Raw genomic sequence first — 15287 nt, forward strand, 5'->3', positions numbered from 1 at the left:
GATAATTTGTAAATTTTACCAACTGTTTAAGACACAGAAGGCAGCTCAAATATTAAGTTTCCAAAATCTTTGGCCTAAATTTTCAGCATTCTAAAAATTTTATTTCTTAAATCGGTTTTTTTTTTTTTTTTACTTAGTTACTTTATTGCTTCATATATTCTTTCGTTATACTGAGGTGGCAACCACTGAATAACAGACACCTCCATTGCTCTAGCTAGATTCGATAATTTAATAATGTTCATTCGAATATGGCCGACAGTTTGAAATGTTTTTGCTTTCGATCTCAAGTTACTATCTGATTTCGAGGCCCAATCAAAGAAGATCCTAGTGTTGTGAACTAATTACCAATTTCTCCTTTTTTTTTTTTTTTCTTATAATTATAAAATTGTCTGCATACTTTTTTCTTGTTCACGTTGTTTGAATAACGAAACTGGCTGGTGATTACTTCAAAAAGCACTTCTTTTATTTGAACCTTAATTTCCGAAGCTCATAGTTACAAGTTAAGATAAATTTTCCTAGTGACAAAAAAAAAAATATTCTGGAAACATTTATTCTCGCACTTTTTTTCCTTTAAAATTACTTAAGGTTTATTTGTCTGAGATGAGAAAATTTCAGTATAGAAATTATCATAATAAATTCTACGAACAACGCGTCAGTGTGGAGATGCACACAGAAAGTGCACTTCTGCTGAGTTATTAGTTCATTTTAGCAGCTTGCCAAACTGTCATCCAATTTTTGATTTAATACGAAAAATAAATAAACATACAGACTCGACAGATATTTTTCACTGCGCAAAAATAGAAAATGGTTCGAAAATCCTCTAAGACGAGCAGGTTGGTGTTAATGCATGTGTAATGCTCGTTTTCTTAAAGAGTATAAAATCGGACTATTTCTCCTCAGATTCGAAAATCTTTTTTCACTTCCTACTATTAGCTCACACTTTCTCTATATATATCTTGTTCAAATTTTCAATCATTAATAAAATACTGTTTATTCATTCACTCAAGTTCAAATACATTTTTTTAAACTTGTAGTGGATGACACTTGATGTTAATACAGTTTTTTTTAATATTAATTAATTAATTAAATTTGTCCAGTAAATTCTATTTGCTCGCCAAAGTCGCCAAATCCATAGCCATGTCGCAAAATGGTCGCCAAGCTCTATTTTGCCACTTAATACTGTAATTCTGTATATACATGTAATAATGTATATGCATATTTATATTAATTGTAATTATTTAATAAAAAGTAACTAAAATAAAAAAAAAATTGCTAACCTAAGTAAGAATTAACTTTAAAAAAATGTTGTATATTACTTGTTTTATTTAATTTGAAACATGCAAGAGTGTATTTAGTTCATTCAGGATCTTCCGAAAGAGGTTTTTTGAGAGACATAACAGCCTGAACAATTTTTAGAACCTGCTATCATACAAACTCTTGTGCTTTAGATTCTATTCGTAGCATTACTGTGTTCAAGGTGCTTTTCAAACTTCATCAGTGACAGCCTACAAATTTTGAAATATCTTTTTTTTCTGCTATCTGATACTGTGCCCGAGACAATAATACTAATTTCAAATCTTGCGGCTAAATGATGATGAAAATGATCTCGTAGAGTAGCTGATATCCTCTTTTTTATATTTAGACAAGTCTTGAACTAGCTCGCATGCAAAGTATCCAGAAAGTATTGTAATTATCTTATTAATTAAGATCTCCGTGAGATTGGAAAATATGCTATTGTCATATCACACATTCGTCCGTTCTTTTGTTTGTCTATGAACATGATAACTCAGAAATCATGCTAGAGCTAGACGGATTAAATTTTGTAAGGGCTTTGTTATAAGGCCTATCGATCATTAAATGCAAGTTGGTCAGCATGAAAAAGGTTTTTCATGTATTATATAAATACCGTACGGAAACTTTTCTTTGTTCTTTATTAGTGGCATTTTTTTATTCTTTCAATTAAGTATTTAATTTTCTTCATAGTTTTTCCTTTATAATATTCATAAATAATAAATGAAATTGCGTTAAACCAATTTTAAAATTTTTATTTTCATAATAAAATATTTTGTGCCAAAATTTAAACTTTTATTAACAGTCATAGCTACCCACTTTTACAGTTTTTACCCACTGTACATACTTCCTGTTGATTTCTGAAAGGAACAGCACAGAAACCGCTGATTAAATTAATTAAATTTTCTTATTATCATTAGGAAGTTGAGTATATGACATCAAGAGTTACAATTAACTAACTTTTCCCGAAAGAAAAATGTAAATTTAAAAATCCTCTCATACAGTTTTCAGATAAAAGGAAACGACAGCTGGAAAGAGAGATTGCTGTATGAATTGAAAATAAACAAAACAAAACAAAATAGTATGTTAATTAATTAAAACCGATATCAAAGAAATTAACTTTGAAAGCGGTTTCAGTTTTTCGTTTTTATTTTACTACCAAACGAAGATTTCAAATGAATGTATCCTTTGACAATGTGCATTATTACTGCATTTTACTTCTGAATTTTTTCCCCTATTTATTTCTTGAAGAAGACGACGGAGAATTTTTTTTTCTTGCTATTAATGCTGTTTTTTTTTTTTTGTTTTTTTTTTAAGGAGAACCTAACTAAGCCACAGATATATGACTGTAAAAGGTATTGCATGAAAAAAAATCTTGATAATGATTTATTCTCGTTTAATTCAGTCAGAGATAAATTAAAAATAGGGCCATTGTTAAAAGTGATATATCCACAAACGAATTTGTCCTATTGAGTTGAGTTTGTCCTATCTATTGAAACGATTTGTCCTATTGCACAATATGTGAAAATAAGTATTCTCTTATTTAATTCTGATGCTAAATTTAAAACTCTTCAAATTATGCCTTTGTTACTTCAAATATATATTTTTAAAAATTTTAACAGACATTCAAATATTTCAAATATGAAATTTATCACACAAGGGAAAATCATCTTTATGATGCAGGACCAATTTTGGGCAACATAACTGTTAAATTTAGAGAGAGTTATAATTATACCTGTCACGACTGACGCAGTGTGGAAGAACATAACGTCTCGCTTTCTTTTATTTGATATCTGCATCAAAATACCACTTAAAGAAATAAGAGAAGAATCAAGTAATAATGATACAAATATCACCTAAATGCGTCAATTTTTAAAACAAAATGAGACTCGGGAAATTTTATTGGCTCTTACCAGCATTCTTGGAACTTTCTTTCCACATAACATGAAAATCTGGTGCACAAACAAAAACCACAGGCAATGAACTAAAATCTTCTTATGTGCTGCTCTCAAATAATGTCCTATCACCCTCCCTCCTTATAAAATTATGGACATTTGGTAACAGCACAAATACCCAATATGGCATCAGCGAAAGATAATTTTGAAGTAAAAATCTTTGATGCACATCTAACATTTTTACTGAACCTACCATGCAAATTTGCATTTGGAACGACCTTTTGCAAAATGAAACTAGAATCTGGCTGAGAACCAAAATTGTTGTCCCAAAATCACATAAAAAATTTGATATATTTAAGTGTTAGTTTAGTTTAGTTATATTAACGTCCCGTTTTAAAGCAACACTAGGGCTATTCTGGGACGGACCTCGTCATTTTGAACCGCGGTCAGATGACGAGGACGAAACCTGAGCTGACACCCTCCTCTCCACATCACGCCACACCAGCGGGAGGACGTTTGGTCAGGACGTTTTAACGTGCCTCAGACCCGCTTACACGACGGTTCTTCGGTGGAATCGGATCTCGAACCTGAAACCCTCCGGTTCCGAAGCCGAGACCTTACCACCAGGCCACCAAGGCCTAGAGTTATGAATATACCTGTCACAGCTGACACAATGTGAAAGAACATAACGTCTTGCTTTCTTTTATTTGATATCTCCACCAAAATACCACTTAAAGAAATAAGAGAAGAATCAAGTAATAATGATACAGAAATCACGTAAATGCGTCAATTTCTAAAACAAAATGAGACTAGGGAAATTTCACTGGCTCTTATCAGCATTTTTGGAATTTCCTTGCCGTATTCCATAAAAATCTGGTGCACAAACCAAAACCATAGGCAATGAACTCCTAAAATCTTCTTATTTTCTGCTCTTAAATAATGTCCTATCACCCTCCCTCCTTATAAAGTTATGGATATTTGGCAACAGCGCAAGTACGTAAGAGGGCATCGGCGAAAGATAATTTTGAAGTATAAATCTTTGATGTACATCTAACATTTTTACTGAACCTACCATGCAAATTTGCATTTGGAACGACCTTTTGCAAAATGAAACTAGAATCTGGCTGAGAACCAAAATTGTTGTCCCAAAATCACATAAAAAATTTGATATATTTAAGTGTTAGTTTAGTTTAGTTATATTAACGTCCCGTTTTAAAGCAACACTAGGGCTATTTTGGGACGGACCTCGTTATTTTGAACCGCGGTCAGATGACGAGGACGACACCTGAGCTGGCACCCTCCTCTCCACACCACACCAGCGGGAGGACGTTTGGTCATGACGGATTTAACGTGCAACAGACCCCCTTACACGGCGGTTCTTCGGTGGAATCAGGTCTCGAACCTGAAACCCTCCGGTTCCGAAGCCGAAACCTTACCACCAGGCTGCCTCGACCCGATATATTTGATTATAAATGTTGATTGAAATTCAATCGAACATTTATAATTATGTTTACATGCATGTGAAGGTACAAACCAACAAACTATTAACCCTCTGACAGATTTGATTAAAAATTTAATAATAATCTTATTTTAGATGCTTAACTTGTGTACCAAATTTTAATTACCTTGTTCTTTCCGTTTTGAAATTGTCGAATTCACTCGAATTGAACAATTCAAATATTTTGATTGATTGAAATAATATTTTGGATTGATTGAAATTCAATCGAACAGACAGATTTCTTATAAATGGAATGCCATCAAAGTTTGATAGAAATCTGCAAATTTAATCGTTAATCCATACCCCGAATTTCCTGCGTATATTTCAAAGCGTTTTTTGAATCATCGTATTCACAGATAGACTAACAGACATTATGCCAAAGATGTGTTTTTCGAATAATCAGATGTTTAAAATATGAAGTTCCAAATATGCAAAAAATTTCAGCTTTATACAACTAACATAAATTGGCGACAAAGCAAAGGTATGTAATCTGTGCGATACATTTCACGATGGAGAATGCCACAGCCGCTAAAAATGGCGATCAGCTATGACGAAAATTTCTCTTATACGGCAGAAAAAGAGAACAGATATCGGAACTAAAGTGCCAAAATTACACAACAACAAACAAAACGTGTAGAATTTTTAATCAATCAGTATTCATAAAATATTCAATAGTCATCAAAGCAAATGCGTCAATGATCATGATTAATAAAGCATTTAATGAAAAAAATAAATTCTATTATTCAAACTATTAATAGAAAAAAAAGTACAGCAATCAAAAGCTCACATCAAAATATTCAAAAATCTGTCAACGCTCTCTTATAAAGCTTTTCTAATTTTTTAAATCAGTTTGGAAAATGCGACTCACCGATCAGAAGGAAAGAAGCACTTAAAAATCTGGCTAAATCTAAAAGTTCCAATACAAATGGGTGCAGGCATCAATAGTTTGACATCTGGAGCATAATCATCTTTCAAAAAACATTTCTTTTTTATTTATTTCTTAAGTTAAGAATTTTTTTTTTTTCCTCTTTTTTTAAGGGAAATAAAAGAAAGTAAGACATTTTTTTTTCTCTATCTTTAGTCTTTGCTTTCTTCAAAGTTTTCTCAGTATGAAAGTGTCTGCAACTAGATAATAATAGCAATAGTCTAAAATTCATAGAAATATTCGTTCATGAATTTCTTCAAAATATAACTCTTTTAGTTCGTTGAAGAAGTACCCTTTCTAACTCTAGAATTATTCGAAAAGTGTTCCTCCAGATAATGTATTATCATCACTTTTCTTCATTTGCTGCATGGCTGAATTATTTGACACTCTTGATTTAGGACTGAACTGCTTTATTTTTGCCTAACATATCCATTTTTTCTTTCATTCTTCACTGAATTATATTCAAAAAAAAACTCCAAGATACTATGGAAAAAATTTATAGATGATACAACTTACAAGGTATTAAATATTTGTCCTGAAATATTGCTCTATAACCAACCTCTCTCTCTCAAAAAGCTCAATTACGTTCCTCAAATTACATATATAGGTTTTCTCCGCTGCCTTAGAGACAAAATATTATATATTTAGAATTAACTTTTTAAAAAAACAAACCAAAATGGGATTAACTTAAAGAACTCTTGAGAAAGTCTTCAGGCTAGATTCTTAATTTCTTCCTTTTTCATTCTATATTTATTCTTTTTACTAATATTAACTTGATATTTTTACTAATTTGGTTAGTTTTTTTTAAAGATGTGCAATTGCTAATAATTTTTCTGAAACCGAATTCAAATCTAGCAATACCATTCAAAACCGATCCTTATAATCGTTTTTCCTATATGGACTCCAAACGTTATCAAGATGAAAACTGATGTCCATGAAATTTTCTTAGATAATACCAAAAGACTGGCTTCACGATTCTTTGTCAAACAGGAATGGTGCACAATCTATCTATGGTCAAAAGTCTAACGTTAGCATCTAATTGATTGAAAAAGACGAAATTACTCTTGTCAGAATGCTTAAAGAGCTGGACATTTCTTCAAGCCAAATTATGATCCTCTGATTTTTCGAAATAATTTTACAAAATAATCCTCTCCGATATCAATTTCCAAATCAAAGCGCAATCTGTTCCTATCACCCAAGTTATTTTTCAAGAAAGAATTTCAAGATTAATCTATCCATCACTATAGATGCATCTAAATCTTAATTTGTCACTTCTATAAAGGTGGGTTCACACGAAGCTAACAGTTGCACGCAACTGTTGTCTCTCTGCTGTTGTCCCTGTGTGAACAGTTGAGACAACGTTGATGGGACAATGGCTAATAGTTGTCCCGACGGGACAACCATTTGCCACTGTCCCGTTGCAATCACGTGATTTTCCTGAAGTAGGCGTGACCTTCTATTGCGCGCAATAGTTGGCTTCGTGTGAACCCGCCTTTACAGATCTGTCTAACACGCAAAGTTATCCAATTTATCCTATTGGTTCCATATTCACTATCAAAGCTTTAGCAATCTGACGCACTAATTAAAAGCTCGCAATTCCAGAAAGAATCAGAATCTGTATCTACGGTTTGACCAATAATTTTTCTGTCCTTCGAGCCTTTAAAAATTTATCAATCAAATCACTGAAAGTTGTTCAAAGAATAACTAAAACAAATTTATTAAAACAAATTTCAACCAAGGAATCGTATTGATTTGAGCTCAAGGGCTTCAAATACTTCTCGCAAAAATGGTCACGTAGTCGAACCCATACTTTGAGTGGATTGCAGTCAACAAAAATAATTTACTCTCAGAAAATATCGCTTCAAAATAAGCACAAAATTTCCTAAATTAGCAAATACCAAGAGATTCTAAGAGATATTTCATTCACTCTGTCCCTTACCCCATGGCTTAAAAATAGAAGAGAAAACGTACTATCAATATGCCTAATTGCCAGAAGGATCCTCATCCCAAATCTACTGAATAAATTTGCACTTTATAATAACCCTTACTGGCTCTTCTGTAAATAATAAAATGATATTGAAAATATTCTCAAGCACTATTTGAAATATTCAACTCACAAAATAAACCTTTGGAACAAGGTTTACATTAAGAACTACATTAAGTAGTTTCAGCTCTTAAAGTTTTGCACCAAAAAACTATTTTTCATAAACGACATCAACAAATTTTTGTTTGATCACTAAAGCTTTTTCAACTTTTGAGATATGTCTCTTTGGTATTAAGGGATCGTAATCTTTGTTGTTGTAAATACCAATTTATCTATTTCAATAATAATAATCATAATATTTGATATCAAATGCGTCGTAGTTTCACTAAGCATCGAATAAGATAAAATTAATATACTATAAATAAAACTGAAATTTAATGTCATCTTAATGAGAAATAATATTCAATGGAAATGAATTTCTTCGTATTTAAAAAAGGAAATAACATAAAGTTGCTGAAATTAAAGCCTTTCCTACTTAATTTTATTGAAATCTTATAGCATACAGAAAAAATCCGTTACTAACCTGTATTGAAAAGATTGCAAATTCTGAACATGTTCCACCGGATTTTCTGGTGAATTTACAGAACTGAAAACGTTTCATCCAAAACTATTACAAGATGGCGGTGAAAATGCCATTTTCGAGGAAGAATCTATATTTTAATGTTTTGGATATTATTTAGATTGTGTAAAAAGCATTGTTTAAAAGTGTTTCCTATTACATTTGAAAACAGTTTATACTTAGGTAACAATATTACACTTTCTTGTCATCAGTTCTACTTTCAACAATATTTTTCATTGTTGAAACGTTTTCTTGTTCAGTTTCCGTTCCTTAGAAATAAAAACAAAATTGTAATTTTTTATAAGTAATCCAAATTTTGATTTCAACTTCAATTGAAAGGAAAAATTTTTGTGTGAAGTTTGAATTAACGCCAGCATAAATTCTGCTATCAGGTACAGATAATAATTATTGTATTCTTTATACACAGGATAACATTTTTATGACTGATTGTTTACCGTCAATGATTAACTGAACGGAATGTTAGCGTTAATTAATAATTTTTTTAAATATTTGATGATTTAAACTTTTGTTAACAAACATAGCAATAAAACACAGATTTGTGATTAGTTCAAATCAGATATAGTGAAAAGCAAGCTTAGAATTTTATATATTAATATGGCACCAGAAACTTAATCCCAGATAAATTGTATTAATAAGACTTCATGTCCATGATTTTGCCAAAGTGTCAAAAATTTAGGCTGTGTTATTCTAATTGCCTTACTATCTGTTTATGGTGTACATATAACTTTACGGTTTCCTACCGTAATTTCTGAACAAATCATTGTACAAAAATTACTTTTACATCATCTTAAGATTTGAAAAATTAGCTTTTAGTAATATAAATTTCATTTCTAAATGACTATATGCAATTTTAATCAATTTTTCAAAAAATTAATAGAAACGCATTTTACCTCAGTCTTTTCTACTCGCTGATGATTTGGTTCGGTTCGTTTTAAAAAGTTTTTTATGCTTTTGAAAAAATTCTTTTTGAGATTTAGTTGCTTTATCTCAAAATAATCCATTAGTATGTTGCCAAGATATTCAAAAACGGTGCCCCCCCCCCCCCCCGCGCTAACAAACGAAGAGTGAAAAAAAAGTAGGTATAGCATGAAAAAGATCTATGAATTTAAGTTTGAATACAACGAAAGAATTTCATGATTATGCTTCATTTCTTATTAGCATCTATTGGGAGATCAAAATTCCAGTTAAAAGAGAGTAGAATGCATCCAAACTCTTCTTAGAATGTTATTGTTCTTCAGATTTTGTGTATTGAAAAATGATGTTTTCCAGATTTTCATCTTGCTAATAAGTGGAGAAAATAAGATGATGCTGAAAAAGCTTTGCTTTGGTTAGGAAGGTTTTTATTTGGAAACGAGACGTCCATTTTTCTATTATAGAGAAGTAATCGATGATTATGTTTAAGTCTATTAAGATGCGAGAAATTCTCATATTATTTGAAATTCCTTCACTGTTTCTACTTAATGGTGCATGAATTTTTCCCTTTGGTGATATTCATTTTAAAATATGTGTTTGATGCTGTCGAAGCAAAAGAATTCGATAGAAGTGATCTTGCAAATGTTCCTAGAAATTTCTTAGGCCAAAAGATTGATGACGTTTTTGGAATGGATGTTTGAAAACTGTAGGACTTTCAAGACGAATAAATTGTCATTTGTTATTGTTTCTAATGGCACTTGCCATGAACAAGCTCGATGACGAAGTCAGCGATTTTAAGCCGAGGGTGCGTTTCTTGTTTTTTAATAGCGCCAACCAGGGCCAAGAGTACGTCTTAACTACCCACGCATCACATTCGCTTGCACAGCCTTTTTTACAGGGGGGCACATTCACACATCTCACAGATAGAACAGATGAAGAACAACCATGCCCGAACCGGGACTCGAACTCAGGACGCTCAGACCACCGGGAAAACGCGCTACCCCTATGCCAGGACGCCGGCAAACTGTCATTTAATAGGATGTATTGTTTTGGTTGATTGGCAGACTTAGTAAATGCATGCAAGTTTGTAATAGCTTCACTGGTAAAACTATTATAAATTAATATAGATTTGTCTGTGGTAATATTTTCAATACCAATTGAGCTTTTATTATTGGACTTAGATGTAACAGAATTATAGAAGCTAGAATTATTTTATTTGTCTAGTTTTGACGTTTGTCTCTTGAAATAATTTTTGAATAACAGTGTCCGAAATATTTTTGAATGGGCTTTTGTGTCTCGGTGTGAGGTGTTTGAATAACACTGTTGATGGGCCGAATGCTATGTTTTTAATTCGAAAATGTTCAACTAGCATTGCGAAAGGTAGAAAAAGTATTGGATCATTTCTTTGAGCAGAATTGGAACTGGTGTCCAATTAGGACCAGTAACAAAACGGAGAGTGGTTTTAAAGTTTTCAATATCAAAAAATTACTCCTGTTTGCAGTTATAAAGCATATTCCAGCTTTCTTCTAATTGTTGAATTTATTATTTTAATCAGATAAAATGACCGACAAACACAGTTGTTGGGTGTAATCGATTCGTGTGCATTCAGTCTTTTGAGAATTTGCTATTTCAAATAGAGAATATGCTGCTTAAAAGTCAAATTAAAAAGAAAATAAATATCTAAAAGTTTAATATTTTGTATATATGGGATTTCCGTATCATTAATTTTAAGGTTGTAACCAGAATACTGTCTAATATTAGAGTAAATAAATGCCTCATATTTTTCTGGTTCGACTTGTAATTTCCAAGTGTTACTGGAAAGAGAAAACTGGAGGTTTCTTAGAATAAATGAAAGATTTGAACTGTTATATAATAGTAGAATGTCATCAGTATAGATGAGATACTCTGTTTGGATATGAATTTGAAAAATATCCTTCATATAGACCAAAGAGAGAAATCTGCTCAGCACATTGCCTTCCAGAATACCACAAAAAGATGGCTTTATGTTCGCATTAGAATTTCTCCAAAAAATGTTCAGAGTTTCTAATACTAAGATAGTTCTGAAGCCATTTTGCCTTTGATGTCTAATTGGAGAAATTTATAGATTAGATCATCCGTCCAAACCAAAACATGTGTTGATGCTATATCTACTTTGATGAGAACAAAAAATTGTCATTTCTTGCTTTGACAATTTCATGATGTAAGATGGATAGAAAATAGTTGCAATTCCTGTAAGGCAGGAATCCAGCATAATTAGGATGAAATTTTCTTAGAGTATTGTGAGATTCTAAGAATGTTGTTTAACTTTTAGAGCTATAGTGATGATCTTTCTTAAAAATCAGCAATTTTTAAATGAAAATAAATAAGAAACCTAAAATTCCCTGTATTTTCCCAATTCTTAAGGAAAATTATAAAATGCCCTGTCCCTGTTTTATAGATGATTTTTAAATTCGCTGTGTTTTTCCCATCTTTCCTAGTTCTTCCAGTGCTGTAACAATTCTATCATTACATTAATTTTTATAAACAATGATTAAATAAAAAAATTATACACAACAATTTAGTATTAATTAAAAATATTTTATTTACAAAATATACAAAAATATGTTGCAAAACATTATTTTTGAACTTAAGTGCAAAGATAACATAAAATCACGATCTTTTTGGTGGTGACAGAAGGCAAGAATTATATTTGGCATCAAATGTTCAGGAATGCATACATTCATCTTGATGAATTAAAAGAAATGTGGACAAAGATAAAAATTTTACAGATGATGATATGCATACTTCAAGAATCAGGGATAACAATGTAAGGCTGATAAGGTACCAATTTTTGAGCTTCATGACATTTGAAAATCCATTCAGGTTTTACAAATATAAGATCCTCATTGCTTTCCAGAGCCTAATGTCAAATGAAAGAAGATTAAAATTAAATTACGATATAAAACATTCATTTAAGATTATCTTTTAAAACATGAGAATACAAAATAAATTTCACTTCTTGATTATTTTCATTGAAACTTAACATTGATAAATCATATATGTTAATATAAAAATGACAACCACTTAAAATTTCTTTAAATGGAAAGATATTTTTTAAGAAACCATACCAGTGAGTAATCTTTAGTATATATAAAAGAAATACAAATATATTTAATCAATTTCTTATCTTAAAGACTATTAAAACATACCTAACATGCAACTGATTTTTAAAGTGTTTTATAATTAGAAGCATAATTTCTCAGTTTTAACATTTGCAATTCTTTGAGGAAGTTTTTAAAATTTTATTAATCCAGTTATTTATATAATTCTGAATTGTAATTATTTATAATTACAAAATTCTGGAAAAGAATTTTGAATTTAAAAATCTCATTATTGATTGTTTTTTTTAAGGTTTTTAAAAGAAAAAAAAAATTTAAAACTTTTAATTAAAAAAATTGATTAAAAAATATTTTTTAACATTATTTTAAATAGTATTGTTCATAAAGTATGCAATTTCAAAAAATGTACTTCATGTGTGGAGCAGCAACAGAGTCAAAAAGTATTGAGTATTCATAATACTCAAACATAGTATAGTTTTCTCGAAATAATGAATTTGTTTGTTAGCAAATAAATCATTACATTCGGTATTAATTGAAGAACTATTTGTCAAAAGGAATTTAACTTTTTATAAATTGCATATTCTAATTTTTTTTTTTTTTTTTTTTTTTTTTTAAATTCTTGACTGTAAAAGGGTTCAGTCTCGTTTCCTTAAAAAAAATTATTTTTCCTGTTTGCAGAGTTCTGTGAAATTTTTAATTTTTTACAATACTAAATATATCCACTTCTAAAAAATCAATAACTTATAACATACTTTTATGAGAAAACATAACTATGGTAAAAAAAAAACAATGCAAAGAAAAAATTACTAAGTGAGCTAGCAGGCATTTTCATACTTAAAAAAAAACTAAGATGGATGTATAATCACCTATGATAAGAACTTCAATTGTTGTCTTACCTCTTCAAAATTCTTATCCCATTTTGATTCAGTAATGACATATTTAACAGCATCACCCATATAATCTTCAATAACACTAAAAATATAAAACCATATATCAAGAAAAGCAAATTCATAAGCATATTTATAAAGATTTCAAATATATATATAGATATATATGCCCATTTTAGGTTATAATTTGCCAAATAAATTATGAGAATATCAAAGAAAATGCATAATTTAATTATATAATGTAAAAATTGTATTAAAAAGAACATTCAGTTTCTAAAGCAAAAAAGTTAATAAAATAATTTACATAAAAATTATTTTAAGCTATGAGGGATATGCAAAAATTTAATTTTTGTAATTTCTATTTTCAATTTCTACAGACATCAAAGTGTTTTCATACCATTTGGGTGCTATTTTATGAAACTTTGCAATTGGAAATATATATATATATTATATACAAGAGCAATAGTTCAGAAAAACATTTGTTACACTTTTTGGTATATTTTGAATATATTATTAAAATATAATTTCAAAAAAGAAATATTTTAAAATATTCTTTCTAATAGCTAAAAGATGCATTTTTTTTAATGCATTTTTTCTTTAACTAGAATTTAGAACTAAATTAACATACAAATTCAGAAATTTTAAACATGAAACATTTAACTGATAAGCATGATAAATTCTAACATTAATTTGCTACTATCATATGCTACAATATTCAATTTACTTACCCATTATAAGCAGTGATATATCTCTGCAAATCATGGTATTTGTTTGAAGAGAAATCGCCAAAAAGGAAAAAATGGCGTCTTTTAAATATATTTGGTAATTCTGGAAGAGGAAGATTAGATGTATCAACTTTTGAAGGCAGCAGTGATGAATCACTATCATCTTCACAAGATTCTTTTGCTTTGGATGCAGCTTTCTTCAAATTTGCTTTTTCAACTCTAATGAACAAAAATTATTAGTATGAATAAAATATCAAAAGTTCAGATTCAGATTCAAAAAAAGTGACTAAGATTTCAAATATGATACTAAGATAAGTGAAATTCATAAAAATATTTTACAGAAAACATTGATTTTACTCAACATGACTTTCTAAAATAGCAAATTAAATCAGTATGGTAAGAATTGACAAAAAATTTTTCTTTAAATATGCTGAATGATGCAAATTTAACTCTATTAATACCATTTAATCACACTAACTTCAATATTTCATCTTCTGTATTTCCTCCTGAATCTGAATCTCTATCTGTATCAGCCATATAATCTTCAAGGGCATCTTCATCCTCCGTTTCACTATCATCTTTTGTTGCTTTATCAGTAACATTACTTGAAGAACTAGATACATTCTTCTTTGGTGAAAAACTTTGTACCTTTTTCACATCACTCTTCTTAGACACAGAAGATTTACCATCATCAGAATCAGAAGAGGACTTAGATTTTGGTTTTGCAACTTTCTTGACATCATCTGACTGTTTACCTTAAATATATATATATATATATTTGAGAAAAGTGCAGATTATAGTGGGTAATGAATGCATATAAAAGAATAAGAATAATTCTTAAACATGAAAATAATCATCTAACAAAAAAGATTCATTGTAAAGATCCAGAAATTTATAATTTACAAAAGGAAAACATTCAAACTTTGTAAAAATTGATCAGATTGATTTTTTTTAATGTTAAATGCAATAAAATATTAGTAAGCATACTTTAAAAAGAATCATGTAACAATTAACTTCAGTACAAAATGATAAAAAATATAGCTTCGATTTATTAAGTAATTACATTTATAATATAAATGAGAAAAATGAAGATTTAATCCAGATAATAATGAAGGAATAAAAAGGGAATTTAACATTTAAGTACCTTACATTAATACTCCATGGTAGGAATTGTGTAGGTATTATACTAAATATCATAACAAAAAAATACTAAAAATTAACAAAACATTTTTAACTATACAGCATTTATTTTCTAATGAAAATCAAGAAGAATTTGCTAAAGTAATAAAATATCATTGTATCGATCAAATTTCACTCAAACTTAACAATTCTGTGTTCAATAATTCATTTAAAAGAAAGAAAGAAAAGATTGCGACAATATAATCATGAAAATAAGAAATGGAAGAATAATGGAATTCAGATAAAATGATTAA

General features: G+C 29.6%; 1 protein-coding gene across 3 annotated transcripts in view; it reads right to left on the minus strand.

The window, feature by feature from the left end:
* Positions 1-11734: 11734 nt before the first annotated feature.
* LOC129969241 (DNA repair protein XRCC1-like) overlaps positions 11735-15287 on the minus strand; it is a 28808-nt gene continuing 25255 nt past the window's right edge. For 2 of the 3 annotated variants that reach the window (XM_056083704.1, XM_056083706.1), the window contains exons 11-14: positions 14333-14609; positions 13858-14073; positions 13139-13214; positions 11735-12043 (exon numbers count right to left, since the gene is read on the minus strand). In XM_056083704.1, the coding sequence (XP_055939679.1) occupies positions 11930-12043; positions 13139-13214; positions 13858-14073; positions 14333-14609 (683 nt within the window). In that variant the 3' untranslated portion in view covers positions 11735-11929. Of the gene's footprint in view, positions 12044-13108; positions 13215-13857; positions 14074-14332; positions 14610-15287 lie in introns of all 3 variants that reach the window. The other variant, XM_056083705.1, reaches the window with a different exon arrangement.

This window comes from Argiope bruennichi, chromosome 5 (assembly GCF_947563725.1).
Source record: "Argiope bruennichi chromosome 5, qqArgBrue1.1, whole genome shotgun sequence".
Lineage (NCBI taxonomy): Eukaryota > Metazoa > Arthropoda > Arachnida > Araneae > Araneidae > Argiope > Argiope bruennichi.